The sequence below is a fragment of the Oncorhynchus gorbuscha genome, linkage group LG05 (assembly GCF_021184085.1).
Source record: "Oncorhynchus gorbuscha isolate QuinsamMale2020 ecotype Even-year linkage group LG05, OgorEven_v1.0, whole genome shotgun sequence".
Taxonomy (NCBI): domain Eukaryota; kingdom Metazoa; phylum Chordata; class Actinopteri; order Salmoniformes; family Salmonidae; genus Oncorhynchus; species Oncorhynchus gorbuscha.
The window spans coordinates 19,968,954-19,996,135 of record NC_060177.1 but is presented as its reverse complement, the minus strand read 5'-3'; the positions used below and the strand labels follow the sequence as shown (position 1 = coordinate 19,996,135).

The window sequence follows — 27,182 nt, the reverse complement described above, 5'->3', positions numbered from 1 at the left end:
TCGAAAGCATTTCTATTTCTCACACGTCATGTGGTTTTAGTCGACTCATCCTCGCATTGTTCCAGCACATCACAGACTGGCTTTAGCAAATCCTCTGGGAATCACAGCCATCTACGCAGAACCCCAGTGGCCGAGCCAGATAATATATAGACGTGGGCAGCCATGGAGACTTTACTGGACCCACTGGCAGCAGACAAGGCCGCCCCGTCCCCCACCATCCACCCACCCCCAGCCCAGTTATGTGGCAGCTGAAGCCTGTAGGTGTAAATAATTCTGGGTGCTGACACAGCTCTATGATGGGAGCACAGGGCACAGTCTGCAGTGAAAAGTGACACAAAGTGAGGTATCCAGGGAGGCCACCATCAAGAGACGGATAATAGTTTTAAGTGTATTTTCCCTACAGTTCCTCTGTGGTAAATCAATTAATAAATACAACTGAAAAGGAGACATAAAGGACAGGGATATAGTTAGAATAATTCAATTGAATAATGCAAAATCATAGAAACAGTGAGGATTGATTTAAGTGAACCCTCCGGCATTTATTACTGAGCAATAAAACAAGGTTGAAAATGAAAGCATATACAGTACCAGTCAAAAGTTTGGATACACATACTCATTCAAGGGTTTTTCTTTATTTCTGCTACTTTCTACATTATAGAAACTATGAAATGATGTAAAAGTTATATTGTATATCAAAATATATTTTAGATTTTAGATTCTTCAAAGTAGCCACCCTTTTCCTAAATGACAGCTTTCAACACTCTTGGCATTCTCTCAGCCAGCTTCACCTGGAACGCTTTTCCAATAGTCTTGAAGGAGTTCCCACATATGCTGAGCACTTGTTGGCTGCTTTTCCTTCACTCTGCGGTCTAACTCATCCCAAACCATCTCAATTGGGTTGAGGTCAGGTGATTGTGGAGGCTAGGTCATCTGATGCAGCACTCCATCACTCTCCTTCTTGATCAAATATCCCTTACACAGCCTGGTGTGTTTGGGTCATTGTCCTGTTCAAAATAAATGATAGTCCCACTAAGCACAAACAAGATGGAATGGCGTATCACTGCAGAATACTGTGGTAGCCATGCTAGTTAAGTGTGCCTTGAATTCTAAATAAATCACAGACAGTGTCACCAGCAAAGCTCTCCCACACCATCACACCTCCTCCTCCATACTTCACTGTGGGAACCACACTTCTGGAGATCAACCGTTCACCTAGTCTGTGTCTTATAAAGAAAACCCTGTGTCTTATAAAACATTTTTTTTCAAAGGACAGATTTCCACCAGTCTAATGTTTATTGCTTGTGTTTCTTGGCCCAAGCAAGTATCTTCTTCTTATTGGTGTCCTTAAGGAGTTGTTTCTTTGCAGCAATTCGACCATGAAGGCCTGATTCATGCAGTCTTTGATGAACAGTTGATGTTTAGATGTGCCTGTTACTTGAACTCTGCAGCCCAAATGAATGCTTCACAATCTGAGGTGCGGTTAACTCTAATGAACTTATCCTCTGCAGCAGAGGTAACTCTGGGTCTTCCTTTCCTGTGGCGGTCCTCATGAGAGCCAGTTTCATCATAGCGCTTAATGGTTTTTACGACTGCACTTGAATAAACTTTAAAGGTTCTTGACATTTTCCGAATTGACTGACCTTCATGTCTTAAAGTTAATGATGGACAGTTGTTTCTCTTTACATATTTGAGCTGTTCTTGCCATAATATGGACTTGGTCTTTTACCAAATTGGGCTATCTTCCGTATACCACCCCTACCTTGTCACAACACAACTGATTGACTCAATTAAGAAGGAAAGAAATTCCACTATTTAACTTTTAAAAAGGCACACCTGTTCATTTAAGTACATTCCAGGTGACTACCTCATGAAGCTGGTTGAGAGAATGCCAAGAGTGTGCAAAGCTGTCATCAAGGCAAAGGGTGGCTACTTTGAAAAATCTCAAATATATTTGTACTTTTTTGGTTACTACATGATTCCATATGTGTTATTTAATAGTTTTGATGTCTTCACGATTATTCTACAATATTGAAAATAGTACAGATAACGAAAAATCCTGGAATGATTAAGTGTGTCCAAACATTTGACTTTTACTGTATTGTTTTTAGGAAGTATAAGGTAGTTTGCAATAATAGCTGGGACAATTCAGAAAACTGGGCAGACACAAGGCCAAGGTAAAACAACAAAAAGAAAAGTCCTAAAATGGATCAGGATGTAATGTTAAGGATCAGGGTCAGATCCCTTTAGTATCCCAAAATACTCCACTAAGGTGTGGTTGCTCAACCGCCTCCACAGTTAACACTCCATAATACTTTACTCCAGTCAGTCTGTTAGTCTGTCATGTCCTCGCTATGCCACCAAGCCGAGGCTTCGGACAGCCATGGAAGGATTCCTGGAAATCCTGGTTCACCAGGGGAAAAGCAGTCACATTCCTGCCAACAGATAAAAGGATTACTCTAGCCTCCTGTCTGTTGTTTTCTGAAGCGGCTACTACTTTTTGCAAGGCCAGGCAGCGGCACAAATCTAGAAAGAGCAGGAGACCTCGCTGGACTCAGGTTCTAAATTTAACCCCCCGCCTCCCATTCCCTACCTCCCTCGCCTCGCCTGTCATGCAGCTGCGGTGTCGGGAGAAGGGATGGTTGAAATATGGTCTGCAGGAGGTCAGAGAGGTCCGGGGTTGTGTGAGTGTGGGGTAGAAGGATAGGGAGGGATGAGGGGATGCACGTCTATTATCTCATTGCCGGACAGAAAGGGGATTGGGTCTAGACATCGTGACAAAAGAGGGTGGGTTGGTACTGTTGTGAAGAGGGGTTGCTCAGGAACCCCACTATTAAACGCAAGGGGTGAGCTAGGAAGGAGTGTGTAAGTTATTGTTGGTTACTTTCTGGAAGAAACGTTCAATCAGGATGCCAGAGCCGGTCAAAAAAACAGGTAAGTGTGCTTGATCAGATTCCATCTTGTTTAACTGCAGCATCTCCAGCTGCTATCTAAAGACGTCACTGGATTTTTTTAAACTTCCTCTCCCTTTTCCCTCTGTAATAACAAATCCCTCCCAACCTGTGGGACTGGTGGGACTTTTGATCACTGATCATCTCATGTCATAGATTATTGTCTTCACAGTTGCATTTCAGAGAGGTGACATTTGAAAGTTGTCGCTGTTACAAGGGTGAACTTTACCAATGCCTACCTCTTCAGCTTCATATTAGCTATGTATGTCTTCTGTGCAGTTTTTATCTCTATTTGATCCATTGAAACTGTAAAGGGAGTGTACAGTGCATTATAAAAGTATTCAGACCCCTTGACTATTTCCACATTTTGTTATGTTACAGACTTATTCTAAAATTGATTAAATCGTTTTTTCCCCCTCATCAATCTTCACACAATACCACATATTTACAAAGCAAAAACTTACCACATAATTACAAAGCAAGATTTTTATAAAAAAATACAAAACTTCAATATTACAGTTACACAAGTATTCAGATCCTTCACTCAATCCTGACTAGTCTCCCAGTCATTGCCACTGAAAAACATCCCCACAGTATGATGCTGCCACCACCATGCTTCACCGTAGGGGTGGTGACAGGTTTCCTCCAGACGTGATGCTTGGCATTCAGGCCAAAGAGTTCAATCTTGGTTCCATCAGAACAGGTTCCATCTCATGGTCTTAGAGTCCTTAGGTGCCTTTTGGCAAACTTCAAGCGGGCTGTCATATGCCTTTTACTGAGGAATGGCTTCTGTCTGACTACTCTACCATAAAGGCCTGATTGGTGGAGTGCTACAGAGATGGTTGTCCTTCTGGAAGGTTCTCCCAGCTCCACAGTGGAACACCTCCCTGACCAAGGCCCTTCTCCACTGATTGCTCAGCTCTAGGAAGAATCTTGGTGGTTCCAAACTTCTTCCATTTAAAAATTATGGAGGCTACTGTTTTTTGGGGACCTTAAATGTTGCAGAAATGGTTTGGTACCCGTCCCTAGATCTGTGCCTCGACACATTCCTGCCTTGGAGCTCTACGGACAAGGTATGTGCCTTTCCAAATCATGTCCAATCAATTTAATTTACCACAGGTGGGACTCTAATCAAGTTTTTAGAAACATCTCAAGGATGATCAATGGAAAAAGGATACACCTGAGCCCAATTTCAAGTCTCATTGCAAAGGGTATTAATACTTATGTAAATAAAGCATTTCTGTTTTTAATTAATTGAATCCATTTTAGAATAGGGCTGTTACGTAAAACAATGTGGAAAAGTGGAAGGGGTCTGCATACTTTCCGAATGCAATGTACTGGTGGTTACTTCCAAGCCTTTTTAAAAATAGAGAAGTAACACCCCCTCTTCCTCCTGTGTGAGAAAAGTAACGCTGTCTCCATACTGTGTTTCTTTGACCACACCCTCCTCCATCCTCCAGCCCTTGGGAAAAGGGTCCATGTGCTAAGCAATGCATGTCTTTCAATGTTTTAAAACACATACAGTAGAGGTCAACCCAGTTTTGGTTACAAAGCAGAGCAACAATAGGATTAACATAAAAGTACAGACCACTTATATACTCACCCCCATGAACTCATGAAGACAGTTGTCCAACCATCCTCTCACATTGCAGTGTTTCTGCATCACCCTATAAAAAGCCTTTTTTTCCCTGTAAAATGTTCTCACAGAATTCACATTTTTGGAATAATGCACATATGTGCTGTGGCAGGAGTTGTGTAAACAGAGCTACTACATAAACATGGCTAGGTTATATTGAATACAGTCCACTGTCATTTTATTCTGGATCATTATGGAGCCTATTGTTACCAAATGAGTCTGCATGGACTTTGCATATTTACAATCCCCTACACATTGGACAGTGAAGCTAAAACTTAAATTGGCTCTATACTCCAGCATTTTGGATTTGAGATCAAGTGGTTTATATGAAGCGACAGTACAGAATATCATCTTTTACTTTAGGGTATTTATAATAAAGCCGGAGAAGAAGGCAGATTGTCACACCCTGGCCTTAGTTATCTTTGTTTTCTTTATTATTTTGGTTAGGTCAGGGTGTGACATGGGGGATTTATGTGTTTTGACTTGTCCAGGGGTTTTGTATGTTTATGGGGCTGTTTCCTTTCTAGGTAGTTTTGTATGTTTATGGGGCTGTTTCCTTTCTAGGTCGTTTTGTATGTTTATGGGGCTGTTTCCTTTCTAGGTCTTTTTGTATGTTTATGGGGCTGTTTCCTGTCTCGGTAAATTGTATGTCTATGGTTGCCTAGATTGGTTCTCAATTAGAGGCAGCTGTCTATCGTTGTCTCTGATTGGGAACCATATTTAGGCAGCCATATTCTTTGGGTATTTTGTGGGTGATTGTTTCCTGTGTCAGTGTTTGTGCCACACGCGACTGTTTAGGTTAGTTCACGTTATTATTTTGTATATGTGTTCATGGTCAGTTTTTCTTATTAAAAACCATGGACACCTACTTCGCTGCGTATTGGTCTGATTCTTGTTTCACCTCTTCAGAGGAAGAGGAGGAAATCTGCTGTGACACAGATGTTTTACATTTCCCCAATCGATTGATTTTTGTTTGTTTATTTGCATTTTTTGTAGCTTATTTCCTTACTTATTTTGTACATGATGTTGGAACTACTGTCTCTTATGACCAAAAATAACTTCTGGACATCAGGACTGTGATTACTCAACACGGACAGGCAGAATACTTTTTTTCCTTTAACGAGTCTGACGAGCCCGACGCGAACGATATACTGTTTCTCGGGAACAGGCCCAGATCCCCATGATTTGCATGAAGAGGAGGCAGAGAAAAAGGGGACAAAGGGCGGGCTGCCTTCTGATAATTTGTAGGCAATTGAATAAACCCCCACTTCCTTCCATTCTGCTAGCAAACGTGCAATCTTTGGAGAATAAAATAGATGACCTACGCACAAGATTACACTACCAACTAGACATTCAAAACTGTAATATCCTTCATGGAGTCATGGCTGAACGACGACACTATCAACATACTGCTGGCTGGTTATACGCTGTACCAGCTGGATAGAACAGTGGCGTCTGGTAAGACAAGGGGCGGCGGGCTATGTAAACTCAGAAACATCCTCTCACTGTCAACTGCGTTTATTTTCAGAAAACTTAACATGTGTAAGTATTTGTATAAACATAACAAGATTCAACAACTGAGACATAAACAAGTTCCACAGACATGTGACTAGCATAAATGTAATATGTCCCTGAACAAAGGGGAGGGGGGGTCAAAATCAAAAGTAACAGTCCGTATCTGGTGTGGCCACCAGCTGCATTAGGTACTGCTGTGCATCTCCTCATGGACTGCACCAGATTTGCCAGTTCTTGCTGTGAGATGTTACCCCACTCTTCCACCAAGGAACCTGCAAGTTCCCGGACATTCCTGGGGGGAATGGCCCTAACCCTCACCCTCCGATCGAACAGGTCCCAGGCATGCTCAATGGGATTGAGATCCGGGCTCTTCGCTGGACATGGCAGAACACTGACATTCCTGTCTTGCAAGAAATCACGCACAGAGCGAGCAGTATGGCTGGTGGCATTGACAAGCTGGAGGGTCATGTCAGGATGAGCCTGGTGGAGGATGTCTTCCCTGTAATGCACAGCGTTGAGATTGCCTGTAATGACAACAAGCTCAGGCCAATGATGCTGTGACACACCGCCCCAGACCATGACGAACCCTCCACCTCCAAATCGATGCCGCTCCAGAGTACAGGCCTCGGTGTAAAGCTCATTCCTTCGACGATAAACGCGAATCCGACCATCACTCCTGGTGAGAGAACCCCTACTCGTCAGTGAAGATCACCTTTTGCCAGTCCTGTCTTATCCAGCGACTGTGGGTTTGTGCAGATAGGCAACATTGTTGCCGGTGATGTTTGGTGAGGACCTGCCTTTACAACAGGCCTACAAGCCCTCAGTCCAGCCTCTCTCAGCCTATTGCAGACAGTCTGAGCACTGATGGAGGGTTGTGCATTCCTGGTGTAAACTCGGGCAGTTGTTGTTGCCATCCTGTACTTGTCCCGCAGGTGTGATGTTCAGATCTACCGATCCTGTGCAGGTGTTGTTAGACGTGGTCTGCAACTGCAGAGTTATCTTTGAAAGATAGTGTCCTGAAAAATAGACATTTCTTTTTTTGCTAAGTTTATTTTTGTAAATAACAGCTGGTGCACGATATCTAAGGAAGTCTTGAGCTATTGCTCGCCTGTGGTAGAGTATCTCATGATAAGCTGTAAACCACATTATCTACCTAGAGAGTTCATCTGTATTTTTCGTAGCTGTTTACATACCACCACAGACTGAGGCTGGCACTAAGACAAATTGAATGAACTGTATTCCGCCATTAGCAAACAAGAGAACTCTCACCCAGAGGCGGTGCTCCTAGTAGCCGGGGACTTTAATGCAGGGAAACTTAAGTCTGTTTCACCAAATTTATATCAGCATGTTAAATGTGCAACCAGAGGGAAAAAAACTTCACCTTTACTCCACACACAGAGACGCATACAAAGCTCTCCCTCACCCTCCATTTGGCAAATCTGACCATAATTCTATCCTCCTAATTCCTGTTTACAAGCAAAACATTTAAGCAGGACGCAACAGATCAATAAGAAAGTGGTCAGATGAAGCAGTTGCTAAGCTACAGGACTGTTTATCTAGTACAGACTGGGAATATGTTTCGGGATTCATCCGATGGCATTGAGGAGTACACCAAATCAGTCATTGGCTCCATCAATAAGAGCATCAATGACGTCGTCCCCACAGTGACCGTACGTACATACCCCAAACAGAAGCCATGGATTACAGCCAACATCCGCCTTGAGCTAAAGGCTAGAGCTGCCGCTTTCAAGGAGCGGGACTCTAACCCGGAAGCTTATAAGAAATCCCGTTATGCCCATTCTCAACGACGGGGTTGCAGTGAAGCAGGTTGAGAGCTTCAAGTTCCTTGGTGTCCACATCACCAACAAACTAACATGGTCCAAGCACACCAAGACAGTCGTGAAGAGGACACGACATAACCTATTCCCCCTCAGGAGACTGAAAAGATTTGGCATGGGTCCTCAAAAGTTCTACAGCTGCACTATCGAGAGCATCCTGACCAGTTGCATCACTGCCTGGTATGGCAACTGGTACATAAAGTAAGTTGATTTCTAAATGGTAAAACATGTATGAAAATACCCCAAAATAAAAGGCGACATTATGTACAGTCGCCTCATAAAACATTTTATCTCAAAGTTTTAGCTTCACTGTCCAAATAAATGCATCGGGGAGTGTATGTAAGCCAAAGTTCTAAATTCAGAGTGCATCATCTCATGCACCACTGAGTTCATGTGTAAACATCACTCGTGCCGATGATCCAGAAATGCCTCACAGGATGCCAACCCGACAAATTACTTTCCACTTTTTTGGGTCACATGCATTGCCATTCACTGTGGAAAAAGCAACTCAACAGATCAGAAGACAATGCAGCCTCCTCCCAGAATCTGTTACTCAGATACAGTATGTCACTAAGACATCTAGTGTTCAAGATCTCCCTAAGTCATTTAGTATTAGCATCAAGACCCTGCTATCAACAGATAATTATTCTGTAAATCAGATTTTTATTGAAGTATCTTTTAAATTAAGAATTAGTCTCTCTACTGATACAAAGATGCTTTGCACTGCAAAGTGGTTTTGAATTCCCCAACTGATGGAGAAATAGTTTGTGGTGAACTATTTGGACTGAAATAAAACAAGAATATAAGTTCATTGGGTAAACACTTCCTGGTCCTAATGCTAGCTAGCTGCTTCGCTTGCTTGTTGTTTTTCCTTTTTCCTTTTCCTTTTTGTTAGTTCAAATTATGTTTCAACCCTCATATTATATTTTTTTCTGATTTACTTTACTTTATATGGAGGAATTGGAGTGAAATGTAATATAAATAGGCCCAATAAATACACTGTTAAGGTTAAGGAGGAGATACCAGTCATCACTAGCCTGAAAAAAAGAAGCACACTTGGAAGCCCAGCAAAGGTGTAACATTCTTTCTATGCTCGCTTCACAACTAAAATAGTCTCACTAATCCCTCTACTGTGCTACCTGTGTCAATGTGACTGGGGTCGCCTGCTGAGTGCATTTATTAGTGGGGCACATATGCATTCTGTATTTAAACCCATAGGGACATCTTGCTCTATGTGGAGGTCATTTCATTCGAGATGTAATGGGCTGATTGGAAACCATTCTCTGGTTAGAGGGTAATAAAACACCTGATACGACTCACAGAGAGGAGAAATGTATTAGACAATCAACCTCTCATTAACAACACATTGGAGAGCTCTGATATTAACCCACTGCAATGCAGAGATGATTGCAATGATAAAATCAGCATTTTCAGCATTTATCAATTTCAATAGATTCATTCAACTGAATTCAAGACTGTGGTACAATTAAGGCTCTATTCAGTGCATTCGGAAAGTACTCAGACCCCTTGACTTTTTCCACATTTTGATACTTTACAGCCTTATTCAAAAAATGTATTTCATTTCCCCCCCTCATCAATCTACACACAATATCCCATAATGACAAAACAACAGTTTTTTTGGGGGGGGAGCAAATGTATTTTAAAAACCATCACATTTACATAAGTATTCAGATCCATTACTCAGTACCTTGTTGAAGCACCTTTGGCAGCGATTACAGCCTCCAGTCTTCTTGGGTATGATGCTACAAGCTTGGCAGACCTGTATTTGGGGAGTTTCTCCCATTCTTCTCTGCAGATCCTCTCAAGCTCTTTCAGGTTAGATGGGGAGTGTCACATCACAGCTATTTTGAGGTCGCTCCAGAGATGTTCGATTGGGTTCAAATCCGGGCTCTGGCTGGGCCACTCAAGGACATTCAGAGACTTGTCCTGAAGCCACTCCTGCATTTTCTTAGCTGTGTGCTTAGGGCTGTTTTCCTGTTTGAAGGTTAACCTTCGCCCCAGTCAGAGGTCGTGAGCACTCTGGAGCAGGTTTTCATCAAGGATCTCTATGTACTTTGCTCCGTTCATCTTTACCTCAATCCTGACGAGTCTCCCAGTCCCTGCTACTGAAAAACATCCACACAGCATGAATCTTCCACCACCATGCTTCACCGTAGGGACGGTGCCAGGTTTCCACCAGATGTGATGCTTGGAATTCAGGCCAAAGAGTTCAATCTTGGTTTCATCAGACTAGAGAATCTTGTTTCTCATGGTCTTAGAGTCATTTAGGTGCCTTTTGGAAAACTCCAAGCAGGCTGTCATGTGCCTTTTACTGAGGAGTGGCTTCCGTCTGGCCACTCTACCATGGAAGGCCTGATTGGTGGATTGTTGCAGAGATGGTTGTCCTTCTGGAAAGTTCTCCCATCTCCACAGAGGAACTCTGGAGCTCTGTCAGTGACCTTCGGGTTGTTGGTCACCCGATGGTCCCGATGGGGGTTCCAAACTTCTTCCATTTAAGATTGATGCAGGCCACTGTGTTCTTGGGGACCTTCAATGCTGCTGAAATGTTTTGGTTCCCTTCCCCTGATCTGTGCCTCGACACAATCCTGTCTCGGAGCTCTACGGACAATTCCTTCGACCTCATGGCTTGATTTGTGCTATGACATACACGGTCAACTGTGGGACCTTACATAGACAGGTGTGTGTCTTTCCAATTCATGTCCAATCAATTGAATTTGCCACAGGTGGACTCCAATCAAGTTTTAGAAGCATCTCAAGGATGATCAATTTCGAGTCTCATAGCCAAGCGTCTGAATCCTACATTTTTTAAAATAAATTTGCAAACATTTCTAAAAACCTGTTTTCGCTTCGTCATTATGGGGTATTGTGTGTAGATTGATGAGGGGAAAAACATATTGAATACATGTTAGAATAAGGCTGTAATGTAACAAAATGCGGAAAAAGGAAAGTGGTCACAATACTTTCTGAATGCAATGTATAACCTTATTTGTAATTTGTCTGAAGAGCTTCCTTTTGATGATGGAACTGCTATGGTGTATCATAGTGCACTTCAAAGGCTTTACATCACAATTTACTGCAAAAATCCATGACAAACTGGGCATCTTAAACTGAATTATTTCATTCTGACCCATCCCTCCCTCTCGAGTCTCAACATTTGCCAAGAAACCAAAGACTCAGGTGGCAGAGGAAGGGGCAACAGTGGTTTTGAGACAGAGGCAGGGAAGCCTGATGTGAAGGTGAGAAGGCAGAGCAACACAAAGGACCTTGCCTCTGGCGACAAGTATGTGATCAAGGCAGATGGAAACAAGCACTTACCATCCAAGCAGTCACCAAGGAGGACGGCACTGCCTATGCAGTGATTGCCTGTGGGTCAAAAGTCAAGTTTGACCTTAAGGTGAAAGAGAAAGAAGTCATGGAGGAAGTCAAATTGGAAGTGAAGGAGAAGGAAGGTGGGAGTCTGTTAGGATGTAGACCTTTTTCCAGAGCCATACTCAACTATGAGCACAGTGTGAGGAGCACCGAGCACAGAGGCCACCAAACACCATAAACATGTGTTTTGAACACTGAGCACTGTTTGTTGCACTGCTGCTTGTTATCACCTCAATCACAGTCTGTTTTAGACAATTACTCACTATGTTTCATTTCATCAAGCACAGAGCACAGTGTGTACTGTAACATTACCTTCATAGTTGACCACACAGCAACCCTTTCAGCCTGGCAGTAGGAGCTGTGTGTGGTTTGATAAAATGCCTGGGGTCAGAGAGAGAGAGTGGCTGTGGAGAGCTCAGACTTGGAGCAGCTCCAGCCTGTCCAGGGCTGCTGTGATTCACATCAAACCCTCCCTGATGACCTTCACCCTGGCCTGGCACAAACAGATTGTTTCCTGATGAGTAACCACAGCAGCAAGTGCTCAGGATAGATAGTCGCAAGAGGCATCTGACAGGAGATAACACAGTGCACATGGAAACTTGATCCGTTCAAAGTTGATAAATGGACATATGTGCAAGATAAGCGTAGACAAATGTGTTAAATAGGGACCTTGTGGCAGTGGTAAGGGCAGAAATGTTGCAAGAGGCAGGCAGGTTCCAGGTGCAGAAGTTATGCTTTTATTTATGTCAATGGTGATCCAGACATTCAATTGCCAATATTGACAAAGTAATCCAAAATAGATACTTCCAAACTTCTCATAACTCTTGAGGCAGGAAAATATGTCTACTCCAGACTCAGGTTAGGGTATAACAGGCTCACATCAGCCTCCTAACAATGACCAAAACTGCCCCCCCAAAAATAGAAGAAACAAACAGGCGATTACATTCTCTTAGCTCCCCCTGGGACATACCTCTGTCAAAATGATAGTTCACCCATAACTGGTCATGTAAAATGCATATTCATTAATTAGCCTACAGTGTGGAATAATAGTCTAAAGTAGACATAATAATCATCAGAACTTATTTAATTCACAGTCGAATCCTTCATAATAGTAGTAGTAGTTGTTTGGGCTAAATTATAGGTGGGCTATGTACAGGTGCAGTAATCTGTGAGCTGCTCTGACAGTTGGTGCTTAAAGCTAGTGAGGGAGATAAGTGTTTCCAGTTTCAGATATTTTTGTAGTTCGTTCCAGTCATTGGCAGCAGAGAACTGGAAGGAGAGGCGGCCAAAGAAAGAATTGGTTTTGGGGGTGACTAGAGAGATATACCTGCTGGAGTGTGTGCTACAGGTGGGAGATGCTATGGTGACCAGCGAGCTGAGATAAGGGGGGACATTACCTAGCAGGGTCTTGTAGATGACATGGAGCCAGTGGGTTTGGCGACGAGTATGAAGCGAGGGCCAGCCAACGAGAGTGTACAGGTCGCAATGGTGGGTAGTATATGGGGCTTTGGTGACAAAACGGATTGCACTGTGATAGACTGCATCCAATTTGTTGAGTAGGGTATTGGAGGCTATTTTGTCAATGACATCGCCAAAGTCGAGGATTGGTAGGATGGTCAGTTTTACAAGGGTATGTTTGGCAGCATGAGTGAAGGATGCTTTGTTGCGAAATAGGAAGCCAATTCTAGATTTAACTTTGGATTGGAGATGTTTGATATGGGTCTGGAAGGAGAGTTTACAGTCTAACCAGACACCTAAGTATTTGTAGTTGTCCACGTATTCTAAGTATTCTGCATTCTTAGAATGCACCCGCACACAAATACATTACAGATAGGCCCACTCAGAGCCATCTACCAAAAGATTGTCTATTGTATTGACAAGATAGTCGATTGACCGCTCCATCAATGGAAATACTTGTCCTTTAAAGATGGAAGGCAGGCAGGCAGGAAGAGGTGAGATCAGGTGGAACCATTCTAGCCAATGAGAGGGAAGATACTTGTATGAACAACAGGCCATAGAGATATACTGTATATCTGTGCCATTATAGCGTCTGTGACCATCTGGGCAGCGCCATTGAGGCTGTCTCCATTTTAAAGTAAACCATTTTCTTCTTCTTTATTGGCTGATTGCTCCCAACTCTTAGGAATCCCCACCTAGTTGACAAATTTAAAATGGTGGAACCCTCAATGGCAATGTCCATGTTAAAACGGGTTATATCCATGATGAGTCCTCTATCTATCTCTATGACAACAGGCACAACTGATATAAAGTTGTTTTTTTCAAAGTTGCCGAAATGCCACGTGCATTCACTCATATTAGTGCATTCGTAATGCATTCGTAACAACCTAACCATTACGGAACTTCTATTCAATCAAATAAGCCACACGTAGCAAATGAGCAATTCCATTTTTTGTTAACCAAATTCAACACTCTCTCATTGACTACTGCACATTTGAAACAGATGGGGAGCGCCATGGACAAACAGCTAACAAACACTTTTTATGGAAATAAAATGATCTCTTGCCTTGTGAGTCTTGCAAAAGTCCATATGCTCTATAAACATTGTGCCCACTTAGAGGTGAAGAAATAGTCAATGAAATGCAACAACATATCGTAGGCATACCAAACATTAATCAAAATGTGTGCAATGTTGCAAAAAATGGTAAGGGAATGAAATTTTGTAACGCTAGCAATTACTGTACGTTGATATGTAACAGATTTAACAAACATGTTTATCAATTTGGGAAAACAACATCAAACATGTGCCTACGGAAACAAAGCGCTCTCAAATGTTAAGACATTTTATGAGTTAATAGAACATGTGCAAAGGCTAAGCTTCACCACAAAATGTAACCCCTTGAGCATCCTATTGGTTCCTGCATGATGCCCCCTCCCGATCATCTCATTGGTTCCTGCATGAATGCCTCCCCCAACCATGCCATCTTCCTGCTTGTGTGACACTTTTGATATTGTGGATTTCACAGGATTGTCTATGCAATTAAAATGTGAGTCAAGTGGAATTAAAGTATTATCTGAGTTTTTCAGGGTCTTTCGGGGGGGTGTAATGCAACTCAGTATTCGGAAGGTGTTCCTAATGTTTTGTAGACTTAGTGTGTGTGGCCTACAGTCCGAGAAACATTCAGTTCTATGAGTCTCCCATGGTAAATTATTTGTTACCAGAGGAAGCCCAGGGTGGGGACCCAGCAGCTCCAGATCCAGCTGTTATAGACACTGTAGCTCCAGCGGAGGCCCCAGCCCCAGCAGAGACCCCTGCAGCAGCGGACACTACACCAGCAGCATCTCAGCCAGGTGCCAATATACAGCCACATGACACTCCAGGATTTGATGGTTAGACCAATGTTTACAGATTGTTTCCACTGATCCTTTGAGCTACTGGATACACGCTGGTGGTGATGTTGTAGGGTCACAATGCATGGCAATGGAGACATTGTAAGATACTTCACTGAAAAAGTTGTGCACTGCACTTGCTGGTATCACAATTTAGCTTTGTATCAGCCTTCAACAGAGCTTCTGTCTAGAAAAAAAAACCAACAAAAAACAGATGGTATAACTATCCTTGGTAGTTTACTTGCTCCCGGCTTCTCCCTTGCTTTGTCCTGTTTAACATTTTCCTGTTCCCTTCTCAGAAAGTCAAGCCCCTGACACGAAGACTGACCTCACTGGCCTGTTTACAGAGAAACCCCAGAGTGGGGAGGTCGCTGTGGGTGAGTGACACCATTACATTTTAGCCATTTAGCAGACACTCTCCTCCAGAGCAACTTAGTGAGGAACAGTACCCCAGAGATCATAGCCATTCATGCAAGCCATTCATAAAGATGCTATGGGCATGTCAAAGCATGTTTGCCTACTGTTCTGTCCAGGTGAGAACATTAATTTTGTGGCTAAAGTGAATGCTGCTTCACTGCTGAAGAAGCCCACCATCAAGTGGTTTAAGGGGAAGTGGATGGACCTGGCTAGCAAGTCTGGAAAGAACCTGCAGCTCAAGGAGCTTTATGATCGTAACTCTAAGGTTAGACTTTTGTCCCATGCATGAGCATGTTACATACTGTTGTCACCAATGTACAGTTCTGAACATCATGATACAAGAACAGGTTGGACACTGCAATGAGCTGTTAAAAGTTGTTCAGGAAAGTCCTAGAGGTCGCCTGGCAAAAAACTTCAGAGGTTTTATGGTTTTTCTTGACATTATTATTACCAGGAATGATTTGGCCTTTGATTTCAGGTCTACACCTTTGAGATGCAGATCATTGCAGCCAAGCCCAGCTTCGCTGGAGCTTACAGGTGTGAGGTGTCATCCCGGGACAAGTTTGACAGCTGCAACTTTGACCTAACAGTGCATGGTGGGTGCCCTCACACAATACAATCACTAGGGGCAGCTTAACAGAAACTACAATTGTTCTTATTTTCTCCTTAGTGCCTTTCCTTGCTAAAGCATACAGTAAATATCCGTTGTTTTTTTATAGTACCTGTGGTATAAAAATCAATGATAGAGAAGAGAACTGATTATTCTATCATGTTTCAGAGGCCCGGGCTGTGGAAGGGTTTGACATCAGGGCAGCTTTCAGGCGCACGTAAGCTAAGAAAAAAAGTGTGTGTGTGTGTGTGTGTGTGTGTGTGTGTGTGTGTGTGTGTGTGTGTGTGTGTGTGTGTGTGTGTGTGTGTGTGTGCGTGCGTGCGTGCGTGCGTGCGTGCGTGCGTGCGTGCGTGCGTGTGCTTGTGTCTGTCACTAGAGGTTGGTGGCACCTTAATTGGTGAGAACTGGCTCAAGGTAATGGATAGAGCTGAATAAATGGAATGGTATCAAATACATCAAACACATGGTTTAATGCCATTCCATTCTCTCTTTTCCAGTCATGATTATGAGCCATCCTCCCCTCAGCAGCCTCTACTCATGTGTCTGTGTTCGTGTGTGTGCGTGAGAGAAAGTGAGAAGGATTAAAGGAAAGGTATATCAAGTTGTTATTTAGCAAGCTGTATCAACAAAACAACACAAATCAACTTTGTGCAATGGTATTATCTAAAGCATTTCTAGACAGCCCCAAACTAGCAGTCTGTGCATATTGTTGGATGGTTATTTACATGCTTCTCTTTTTTGTATACAGTATGTGCCAATACACAATAGGTAAACGGGGTGTAATAGTATCTTTAGATATTGGATATGTGAGAGAAATAACTATCTGGCAATGCCAACTTGTCAGGAGTGGAGCTACTAGGAAGAGAAGTGTACCGTCAGGAAGGTAGTGAGGGTTTGCTGCAACTTGGGGGTTCATATCCAAACACTGGGGCCTCTGATTACCAAAATGACTTCAGGGAAAGCTTTTCAGTCCCTCTTTTTCTCTGCTTTCCTTTTGGGTCAAACAGAGCCAGTTTATGGAAATATGTAACGTCCTTGCTGAATTTTGAGAAGACTGCCATGGTGTGAAAGAGACAAGGTTTGACCTAACTCATCTTTTAAAGAGACCACCATAGATGTTAAATACACTGGGTCATCCTTTAGCTTGACAGCTTGAACACTGTCATTGTGTCAACTTTGACAGAACCAGCTTCTGGTCTGGAGGTGAGAGAGTACAATAGGCTGGGTTAACAAGCAGCTTATCAGCACACCAACGTTATATGTCACTCAAACTCTCTCTCTCTGATCTACCACGGGGTCTTTTATCAAAACAGCGGAGCCAGCTGCACAAACAGTGAGCCGACGTAGTGAGTTTTGGTCTTGCCCATGGTTTGATGGCATTGAAAGTGCCAGGATGTGTTAAGACACACAGGCTTTTCTGTGGCACTGGTTCTCCAGGGCTGTCGGATGAGAGATATCACTGGAGGAAGTCACCGCCGTGTGTTGTAATTCTACCACATAAACCACCAGGCCCTCGTTTAATCCTGATCGCTTCAGAGATCAGAGGGAGGAGATGAACACTTCCAGACACATTTAAAACGGCTTTCCTCTCCCTGAGATCCCTCGTCCCATTGATCAGTGTGGAATACAGATTTCATGGGGTTTTTGATTTTGGCATCATTCGTGGGGGACAACATGTTTGATGTTGTTTTAAAGGGTGCCGCTCATCTCTTATGTTGATGATGATAACCAAACTGTCAGAATACATTGTTTTGATAGGGTACTGACATTGTGTTATTGGCGCTGATATTTCTACAGCAGTGTGGATGGAAGTGAGGAAGCAGGAGAGTTGGACTTCAGTGCCTTGTTGAAGAAAAGGTGAGTGTGAATTATCTCTGATTATTTCAGAACAAAAAGTTGAGTAACATCATTATTTTCCAAATCAGTAAGCTTGTTTCTCTTGGGCATGTTATCTCACTGTGTCCATCTCTCTTTGTGTCCCCCTCCCTATACAGAAAGTAAGTGACTACTACTAGTTTACCCAAGAGATTGGATTAATGGACATGTTTTCCCAGTTACTTTTTCACTAACCTGAATTCAGGTCAGTCTTGCTGCCTACTCACAATGCATCTTGAGTCCTCCTGCTAATCTCACACTGGTCCCAAACTACTTCTGCCTAGCACACTCACATACCTCATGCCCTGTAGAAGACTCTATCACTTCTACCACACAAGCTAGAACACATTACACTATTAGATAAAAAGTTTCCAAAACAGTTCTTTGGCTGTCCCCATAGGATAACCATTTTTGGGTCCAGGTAGAACCCTTTTTGGTTCCAGGTAAAACCCTTTTGGATCCCGGTAAAAAAAACTTTTGGATTCCATGTAGAACCCTCTGTGGAGAGTGTTATATATGGAACCCAAAAGGGTTCTCTCTGGAACCAAATAGGGTTCTTCAAAGGGTTATCTTACGGGGACAGCAAAAGGACCCTTTTAGGTTGTAGATGGCACATTTTCTTCTAAGAGTGCAGGGGATTTAGCACACATCTGAATGCAATAGAAGCATTCACAACACTTTGTGGTCTGCACCTCTTTCTTCCCTATGGGTGTCACTGCATCATCACAATGAGTCATCACTGACTCTCCAGACCTTCCTTCCATATCCAGTCACAACTCCACCTGTTTCTTCCCTATGAGTGTCACTGCATCATCACAATGAGTCATCACTGACTCTCCAGACCTTCCTTCCATATCCAGTCACAACTCCACCTGTTTCTTCCCTATGAGTGTCACTGCATCATCACAATGAGTCATCACTGACTCTCCAGACCTTCCTTCCATATCCAGTCACAACTCCACCTGTTTCTTCCCTATGAGTGTCACTGCATCATCACAATGAGTCATCACTGACTCTCCAGACCTTCCTTCCATATCCAGTCACAACTCCACCTGTTTCTTCCCTATGAGTGTCACTGCATCATCACAATGAGTCATCACTGACTCTCCAGACCTTCCTTCCATATCCAGTCACAACTCCGCCTGTTTTCAAAGCAATGGTTTATTTCCGCCCCATCACACACAAACATTGTTCCATCTTACTCAATCCCTTAATGTCAAACCCATCTCCTAGTCTAGTGGATTTCATGCCCTGGCATTTACCTTGATGTCATGCATTGACCTATACTGGCAAGCACATTGTTTTAGGGTCTCTTGTTTGTTGAAAATGTGAATGTTTTTTTCTAAGTTCATAATGCAGTATCAATTATTGGGATTTGATGTTCTATATAATTCTGATTAATCGGGATTCATTTTCAATCATTTACAATAGCTATGACACTTTTCTGTATGTCTGCAGACTATTGCAGCATAAATCATATTTGTTGTAGTTGTTGCGCTTGTTTGCGGTCTTCATGGGTGGGTTCTAGGGTGCTATAATTCGATTTTGGGTACTGCAAATCATATTTGATGTGTGTATTAATCTGTTTGGTTTGTCGCTTGGGTTCTGCTTCGGAATGAGTGCAGCAGTTTTTTTAAAGGTTCACCAGGTCATCGGTAAGAAACAATTACTGTCGATGTAATAATATGCGTTCTGACTGTTATGTGAAGACTGCAATGAGTTTTGGAGTGAAACCTGAATGCAAATGAAAAATTGTAATGGAAAATTGCGAATAATGAAGAAAATGTATAAGTAGGCCTATTGAGCATGGATAGACCTAACTGTTATTGTGCATGGTCAGTAATGTAGCCTAATGATAATGCTAAGTGATGGCTTCAGACAGTGCCTTACCTTGACCCCTTGTCTCCTCTTTCTGTGCCAGTGCCTCTAAGACCCAGGTCAAAAATGAGCCTGATGAGGATGTATGGGAAATCCTCCAGAAGGCTCCAGCCAGTGAGTATGAGAAGATCGCCTTCCAGTATGGCATAACAGACCTGCGTGGGATGTTGAAGAGGCTGAAGAAGATGAAGAAGGAGGAAAAGAAGAGTGAAGGTTGGTATCTCTATCTTTGTGAAAACCATCACTTATCCTTCAGCTCATACATTATGCATCCTGAGATTGAACCCGCCCTAAAATGGACACCGCAAATACCCATTTAGGTACTCATCCCTTCAGTCATCCCTCCATGCAAGCCTCCATTGTAGAAGCTAGCTACTGTATCTGTATTTACAGCTAAATGTTACCTCTGCAGATCAGTATTGTTAACTATAGGAAAAGTAATTGCTCACGTGTCTGTGTCTCCAAACTCCAGTTTTCCTAAAGAAGCTGGACCCTGCCTACCAGGTAGAAAAAGGGCATAAAATGAAACTATGCATTGAGGTGGCCAATGAAGACGTAGATGTAAAATGGCTGAAGAATGGGCAGGAGATTCAATCAACTGGAAGGTAGCCATCAGTGGAGAGGGTTTTCTGAGCTTGTATTCAATTAGAAGGAATTACTGATGTACCATCTCTTACAAATGTGTGTACAACACATGTTTATTCAGCAACTCAACAATGCAATTAGCTATCTCTCAGATTGCTGTATAATGTCATGCTAACGTTCCTCTTCTCTCCCCCGACACAACACATGGATGGACTGTGCTGATCTTACTGACCTTTCATGAACAGCAAGTAAGTGCTTTCATCATTTCAAGCAGCACATCTGAGATTGTTTTGCTAGGTACCGACAGTAGCAAAGGGCTGAAATAAGCTAGAGAGGAATACGACTGTCAACCATTGTAAATATGGAAGCTTTTTTGGGGTCTCCACACTGCTGTCTACTCTGACAACATGATGATGACTGATGTTAAACTGTTATCAACCAATTTACCAACTATCTATACAATGTATCATCAACAGGAAGAGTGTTACACAGAAGGCTATTGTGGTTTTAATGTTTTCTATATCTGTCAATAAGGAACATTTATTTTATTATAAAAGGTGCTAGTGAATAATTGAGTGGATAATGAAGGTTCTTGTCCATCTACCAGGTACATCTTTGAGAGTGTTGGCAACAAGCGATACCTCACCATCAACCACTGCTCACTGTCAGACGATGCCACATACACTTGTGTGGTCGGAGATGAGAAGTGCACCACAGAGCTCTTTGTCAAAGGTGCATGTGAGACAAGCTGAAAGTGGAAAATCAATGGTCCAACATCAATGTTTCGTTTGAATGCATTTCACACTGACATTATATTTGTGCCTGCGTGATGATTAAGATAGCATCATAACACAACAAAGGAAATATGATTATTTGCTAAAGTGCCTGGTGGTATAATGGTGGTTCTTACTGTTTCTTTCTCTGTGTGTCTGCAGAGCCTCCTGTCACTATTACAAGTCATCTGGAGGACCAGATGGTCATGAAGGGTGAGCGGGTGGAGTTAGAGTGTGAGGTGTCAGAAGAAGGGGCTACAGTCAAATGGTAAGACGTTCCCTCAACCCACAAATCAAACTCACTTCCATACCATAGAAGGTGTGAGGAGGTTAACAATGGGTGCCATACCAGACAGTATTTTAAGATTTACAAAGTGCCAAGTCCCTGACCGAGGACATCAAAAGCATGGTCTGGCATACTGTTCACATTACGTCACTTCACAACAACTCGGATAGACACAACAGATGGCTGTAATAAATAATATGGTGACATTGTGGTACATTAGGTTTCATATAGGAAATAGCTGTATTTTGTGTTTCCCTTGTTAGAATTAATCCACACATCAGATCTTGGTTTGAGGATAACATTATTCTGGTTGTAAGGGTTGAAACAGATGTCGTTTTTGAGTCTGCACTGCATGGTGCACATTCCTCACATGTCCGGTAGATGGCATTTGTGTCGCTCATGGCTTTAACATGTTAGTCACCCCCAGGCTGTGACTTGCCTGATTGACAGACAGATGCTGACCTTCCTGTCACAGTGTCTCAGGTACAGTGTCTCTGCCAAAGGGCTGGGCTATATATTACAGTGTGTCTGCCAAAGGGCTGGGCTATATATTACAGTGTCTCTGCCAAAGGGATGGGCTATATATTACAGTGTCTCTGCCAAAGGGCTGGGCTATATATTACATGCCAAAGGGCTGGGCTATATATTACAGTGTCTCTGCCAAAGGGCTGGGCTATATATTACAGTGTCTCTGCCAAAGGGCTGGGCTATATATTACAGTGTCTCTGCCTGCCAAAGGGCTGGGCTATATAACAGTGTCTCTGCTGGGCTATATATTACAGTGTCTCTGCCAAAGGGCTGGGCTATATATTACACAAAGTGGGCTATATATTACAGAGTCTCTGCCAAAGGGCTGGGCTATATATTACAGTGTCTCTGCCAAAGGGCTGGGCTATATATTACAGTGTCTCTGCCAAAGGGCTGGGCTATATATTACAGTGTCTCTGCCAAAGGGCTGGGCTATATATTACAGTGTCTCTGCCAAAGGGCTGGGCTATATATTACAGTGTCTCTGCCAAAGGGCTGGGCTATATATTACAGTGTCTCTGCCAAAGGGCTGGGCTATATATTACAGTGTCTCTGCCAAAGGGCTGGGCTATATATTACAGTGTCTCTGCCAAAGGGCTGGGCTATATATTACAGTGTCTCTGCCAAAGGGCTGGGCTATATATTACAGAGTCTCTGCCAAAGGGCTGGGCTATATATTACAGTGTCTCTGCCAAAGAGCTGGGCTATATATTACAGTGTCTCTGCCAAAGGGCTGGGCTATATATTACAGTGTCTCTGCCAAAGGGATGGGCTATATATTACAGTGTCTCTGCCACATAGTCTCTGCCACAATGTCTCTGTCACAGGGTCTCTGCCACAGGGTCTCTGCCACAGTATCTCAGTCACAGTATATCTGCCACAGGGCTAGGCTGGATATCACAACATGCAGTAAATTATCAGCCACACAGGGCTGTTAGCACGCCCCCTGTCCTTTAGCGGGAAAGCAATCGTGAATTATGGTCAACCATCCAAAATAAAACATTGTGTTGTTCCTGGAATTGGGCCTAATCATGGGCACATAAATAAATATCTATCCACCAATTTGTTTCTTTAGGCAAACCACTGTTAATTAATACCTGTGCAACGGTGCCTTCATTGGTGAAAATTAAATAGTTGTGGTAAAGTGATGACCATTCAGAAAAGTGACATATTGAGAACATTTGTCAGTGCCGATTTGTAATGCAAAATGGCTGACAGTGTTACATCGGCAACTCTGTAACACATTCACTAGATACTGTCTCAAATCAAAGCTGTTATAGTGACACCTGTTATAGTGACTGTTTATATAGTCTTTATATAGTGTTGCTTTATATATATATATATATATATATATATATATATATATATATATATATATATATATATATATATATATATATATATATATATGTTAATGTAGAAATGTAGATTCAATTAATCAGACAATAATGGAGAATTTGAGACTGCTAGAGTTCATGTGGTGCTCTGTCTATGCAGGGAGAAAGATGGTGTGGAGCTGACAAGGGATGAGTCCTTCAAGTACCGCTTCAAGAAAGATGGGCGCAAGCACGTCCTCATCATTAATGAGGCAACTAAGGAGGACTGTGGCCACTACACAGTTAAAACCAATGGTGGTGAATCTATGTCTGAACTCATGGTGTCGGGTAAGTGCTCACGTCAGACAACACAACAGATTGAAATACATCTCTGCTCAACAATGTTGAACATGATAGCTAGTATCCGGGGGTCCAACCACCTGCAGTCCATAAAGCATGTCCAGTTTAAAGACAGACAAAGTCATCTTTGAACTATAGTACTGGGCTGAAGATTTAAAAAAAACAATGTGAATCATCTTCCTCACCCTTCACCGAGACCCAGCCTACTCTTGTGTTCCTGTCACTCCAAGCAAGCCCCTGTTCTGCCTAACCTTGAAACATGGCTGCCCACGCCATCAAACATGTCACTATGTCAAGGTTACAGCACAAACACAAGTCTGTTTAAATACCAGCTGAAGTTAGAAGACATGGCCCATATATTTTATCTGATGGGTACAGGCTGGCGCAGGTGACCTTCAATTGTCTATATGTGTCTTTGTCTGTCTCTGTCTCTGTCTCTGTCTCTGTCTCTGTCTCTCTCTCTCTCACTCTCTCTGTCTCTCTGTATGGGTTCTGTCTCTCTCTGTTTTTTCTCTCTTTCTCTCTCTCTCTCTCTCTCTCTCTCTCTCTCTCTCTCTCTCTCTCTCTCTCTCTCTCTCTCTCTCTCTCTCTATCTCTATATATATATATATATATATATATATATATATATATATATATATATATATATATATATATATTCTGTCCCGTTGTACTGCGTGTTTAATTTCTTGTGTATATCTAATTCGTGCCAATAGGTGTATATTTATAGGGATATTTAAAAAAGATAGGGAATACAGCAAACTAAAAATGTTGTCCTATTCCAGCGAGCATAGGGAATCAATCCACAGGAGACGTGGTAGAGACGTTGGATGATGACCATTCAATGAAAACGAACGTAGGACAAAAGTTAAATAACAACATTAATTTAAACCATTACGTGATTGAACAACAACCACCAATTAACAATGTCACTTCAGCATTTTCAACTGTGACAGAACCTTAGCCATGTCATTATGACGTCTAAAAACACCCATTCTCCACCATCTCTTAGCTAAACATCAGCTTAAGTTTTACAATCCTAACATGGCCATAAATGCTCTGTCATTGATGTCAAGAGCTGCAGAGTGCAGACATTGGTTTTGCTGTCCTAAACTTAGACCTGCAATTTTTGTGGGAACATTTTGGATGTAGATGTACAGTACCAGTCAAAAGTTTGGACACACCTACTCCTTCATGGGTATTTCTCTATTTTTACCATTTTAGAATAATAGAATAGAATAGAATAATAATAGTTAAACAATCCAAATATATTTTATATTTGAGATTCTTCAAAGTAGCCACCCTTTGCCTTGATGACAGCTTTACACGCTCTTGTCATTCTCTCAACCAGCTTCACCTGGAATGCTTTTCCAACAGTCTTGAAGAGTTCCCACATATGCTGAGTACTTGTTGGCTGCTTTTCCTTTGCTATGCGGTCCAACTCATCCCAAACCATCTCAATTGGGTTGATGTCAGGTGATTGTGGAGGCCAGGTCATCTGATGCAGCACTCCATCACTCTCCTTCTTGGTCAAATAGCCTTTTTTGGTTACTACATAATTCCAAAATGCGTTATTTCATAGTTTTGATGTTTTCACTATTATTCTACAATGTAGAAAATAGTAAAAATAAAGAAAAACCCTTGAGTGTGTAGTTGTGTCCAAACCTTTGACTGGTACTGTATATAAACAGACATGTATGTTTGTATATGTACTTTTATTAAACCAAAACAAATTCAAATCACATTTTGTTTTCCACATGGGCCAAGTACAAATACAACCTTATCATAAAATTCTTACTTAGGAGCCCTTTAACAACAATGCAGGGTTTTCTAAAAATGAAGTAAGAATTTTCTGCTACATGGACAAAAGGAAAAATAATAACACAATAAAATAACTATAATGAGGCTATATACAAGGGGTACCGGTACTGAGTAAATGTCCAGGAGTACGGGTTAGTCGCGGATTTGAGGTAATATGTACAGTACATGTAGGTAGGGATAATAAACAGAGAGCAGCAGCAGCCTATGTGGAGTGTGGTGGAATGTGAATGTATGTGTGGCGTCAATATGCATGTGTGTGTGTGTGTGTTTTCTGTGTGTGTCCGTGTGTGTGTTGCAGTGTGATGTTAATGATGGTGTTGGAGTCACGCGTGGCCACGCAGTCATAGGTGAATGGGGAGTACAGGAGGGGACTAAGCACAAACCTCTGAATACACAAGTATCTTGTGTGTATTATTTTGTTGTGTGTCGCTCAGGGGGTGTTGCGTGTAGTTGAATTTAAAGATAATGTCTGGTGTCTGGCCCGCCTCGCAACAATAGTTTATATGCGCCTCTATTCAAATTTAGCCATTGCCAAGAATTACCAGCTGCCATTATGCTCTAGGTAGCAGCTTCTCATTGCTCCTGTCAGATAACTTCATTCTGCTGTAACCTTCACTAGGAGTGGAGTAGTTTACATTGATCATTGCGGACACTACCTGTCCACTACCCTTAACTGTCTCGTACTCTCTCTTATGTTGATAGACTTTGAGCTTGCAGCCTCCATTGATGTCTAAAAGTATTAGTTTCCTGTGTGGATCAGATGCCCTATCCTCTATGCATCTGGTGTTGTTATATACTGTATAAGTTATACAGTATATCCATGTCACCTAGGATTCCCTAGTAAAAGTCTCCCAGAAAAACATAGAATCATAATGAACACACCATACTCTGAAATACTTCATATACAACATACATTGTGAATCATCTCTGACCTCTGACTCTTTAGAGAAGGAACTGGAGGTGTACCAGAACATTGCTGACCTCACAGTGAAGGCAAAGGACAAGGCTGTGTTTAAGTGTGAGGTCTCAGATGAGACTGTGAAGGGTATCTGGTACAAGAACGGAGTGGAAGTGAAGGCTGATGCCAGGACCCATATTACACACATTGGCAGGTGAGAATATGGTATCCATACTGTTGTACTGGGTAGGATCAGAAGGTTTGTTGAGTAGTTGGACAAATACTAGTGAAAATTACGTTCTCTCACTGAAGGATCCACAAACTCACTATCGATGATGTCAAACCCGAGGACCAGGGTGACTACACCTTTGTTCCAGAGGGATACGCATTCAACCTCTCAGCCAAACTCAACTTCCTGGGTACTTTTACAATTACACCATGTCATTTCAAAATGATCATTTTCATCTAATAAATTATTTGCGTGTTTGTCTGCTTTTCAGAGGTCAAGATTGATTATGTGCCTCGCCAAGGTATGCCATGGTTTATTCTTCATCCTCGCAGCCTCTTACTCAATTGCAAGGATTATATATCGTGGATTGCCGGATTAAGAATAAATTTACATATGTTGCATGTCCATCATTCTTTATTCCTGAAGATCCTCCAAAGATCCACCTGGACTGCATGGGTCACACAGCCGACTCCACCATAGTGGTGGTGGCTGGGAACAAGCTGCGACTGGACGTGCCCATCACTGGAGACCCAGCGCCTACTGTGGTCTGGACAAAGGGAGAAAAGGTAAAGTTGCTGGTTTTCCTCGGTAGCCAAACAGGCTAGCACATAGCTTCTATTCCAATCTTGGCAGCCCAGAACCAAATCTTGTGTGAATGCTGGCCTCTGGCCAGTGGATGTTTAGGGGAGACTACCTCAGTTCCAATGACTGTACAGATGATCAGGTAAGGCTTGCTGTGAGAAGACTGAACCATGTTGTTTTGTCTGCTCCGTTAGTAAGTCATAAGCTGTCTGATACGTTGTATGTTCACTCATACAATTAACTCTTCCACTACCTAGTGGCCACGTACTGTTGACTAGCTTAATTATTAATGCTTCTTTCCATGTTTTTTCACTATCAGCTATGGGATTGACCTTATTTTCCACTTTCA

The 27,182-nt window shown here is 42.4% G+C and overlaps 1 protein-coding gene across 1 annotated transcript in view; it reads left to right on the top strand.

The window, feature by feature from the left end:
* Positions 1-2,752: 2,752 nt before the first annotated feature.
* LOC124035635 (myosin-binding protein C, cardiac-type-like) overlaps positions 2,753-27,182 on the top strand; it is a 42,090-nt gene continuing 17,660 nt past the window's right edge. Inside the window, 21 exon segments of the mRNA XM_046349187.1 lie at positions 2,753-2,931; positions 11,104-11,157; positions 11,160-11,267; positions 11,270-11,407; positions 14,508-14,636; positions 14,975-15,052; positions 15,209-15,357; positions 15,571-15,688; positions 15,871-15,919; positions 17,500-17,559; positions 17,697-17,699; positions 19,499-19,668; positions 19,928-20,060; positions 20,286-20,288; positions 20,648-20,772; positions 20,976-21,081; positions 23,125-23,291; positions 26,071-26,236; positions 26,335-26,441; positions 26,523-26,552; positions 26,678-26,817. Of these exon segments, the coding sequence (XP_046205143.1) occupies positions 2,907-2,931; positions 11,104-11,157; positions 11,160-11,267; positions 11,270-11,407; positions 14,508-14,636; positions 14,975-15,052; positions 15,209-15,357; positions 15,571-15,688; positions 15,871-15,919; positions 17,500-17,559; positions 17,697-17,699; positions 19,499-19,668; positions 19,928-20,060; positions 20,286-20,288; positions 20,648-20,772; positions 20,976-21,081; positions 23,125-23,291; positions 26,071-26,236; positions 26,335-26,441; positions 26,523-26,552; positions 26,678-26,817 (2,058 nt within the window). The 5' untranslated portion in view covers positions 2,753-2,906.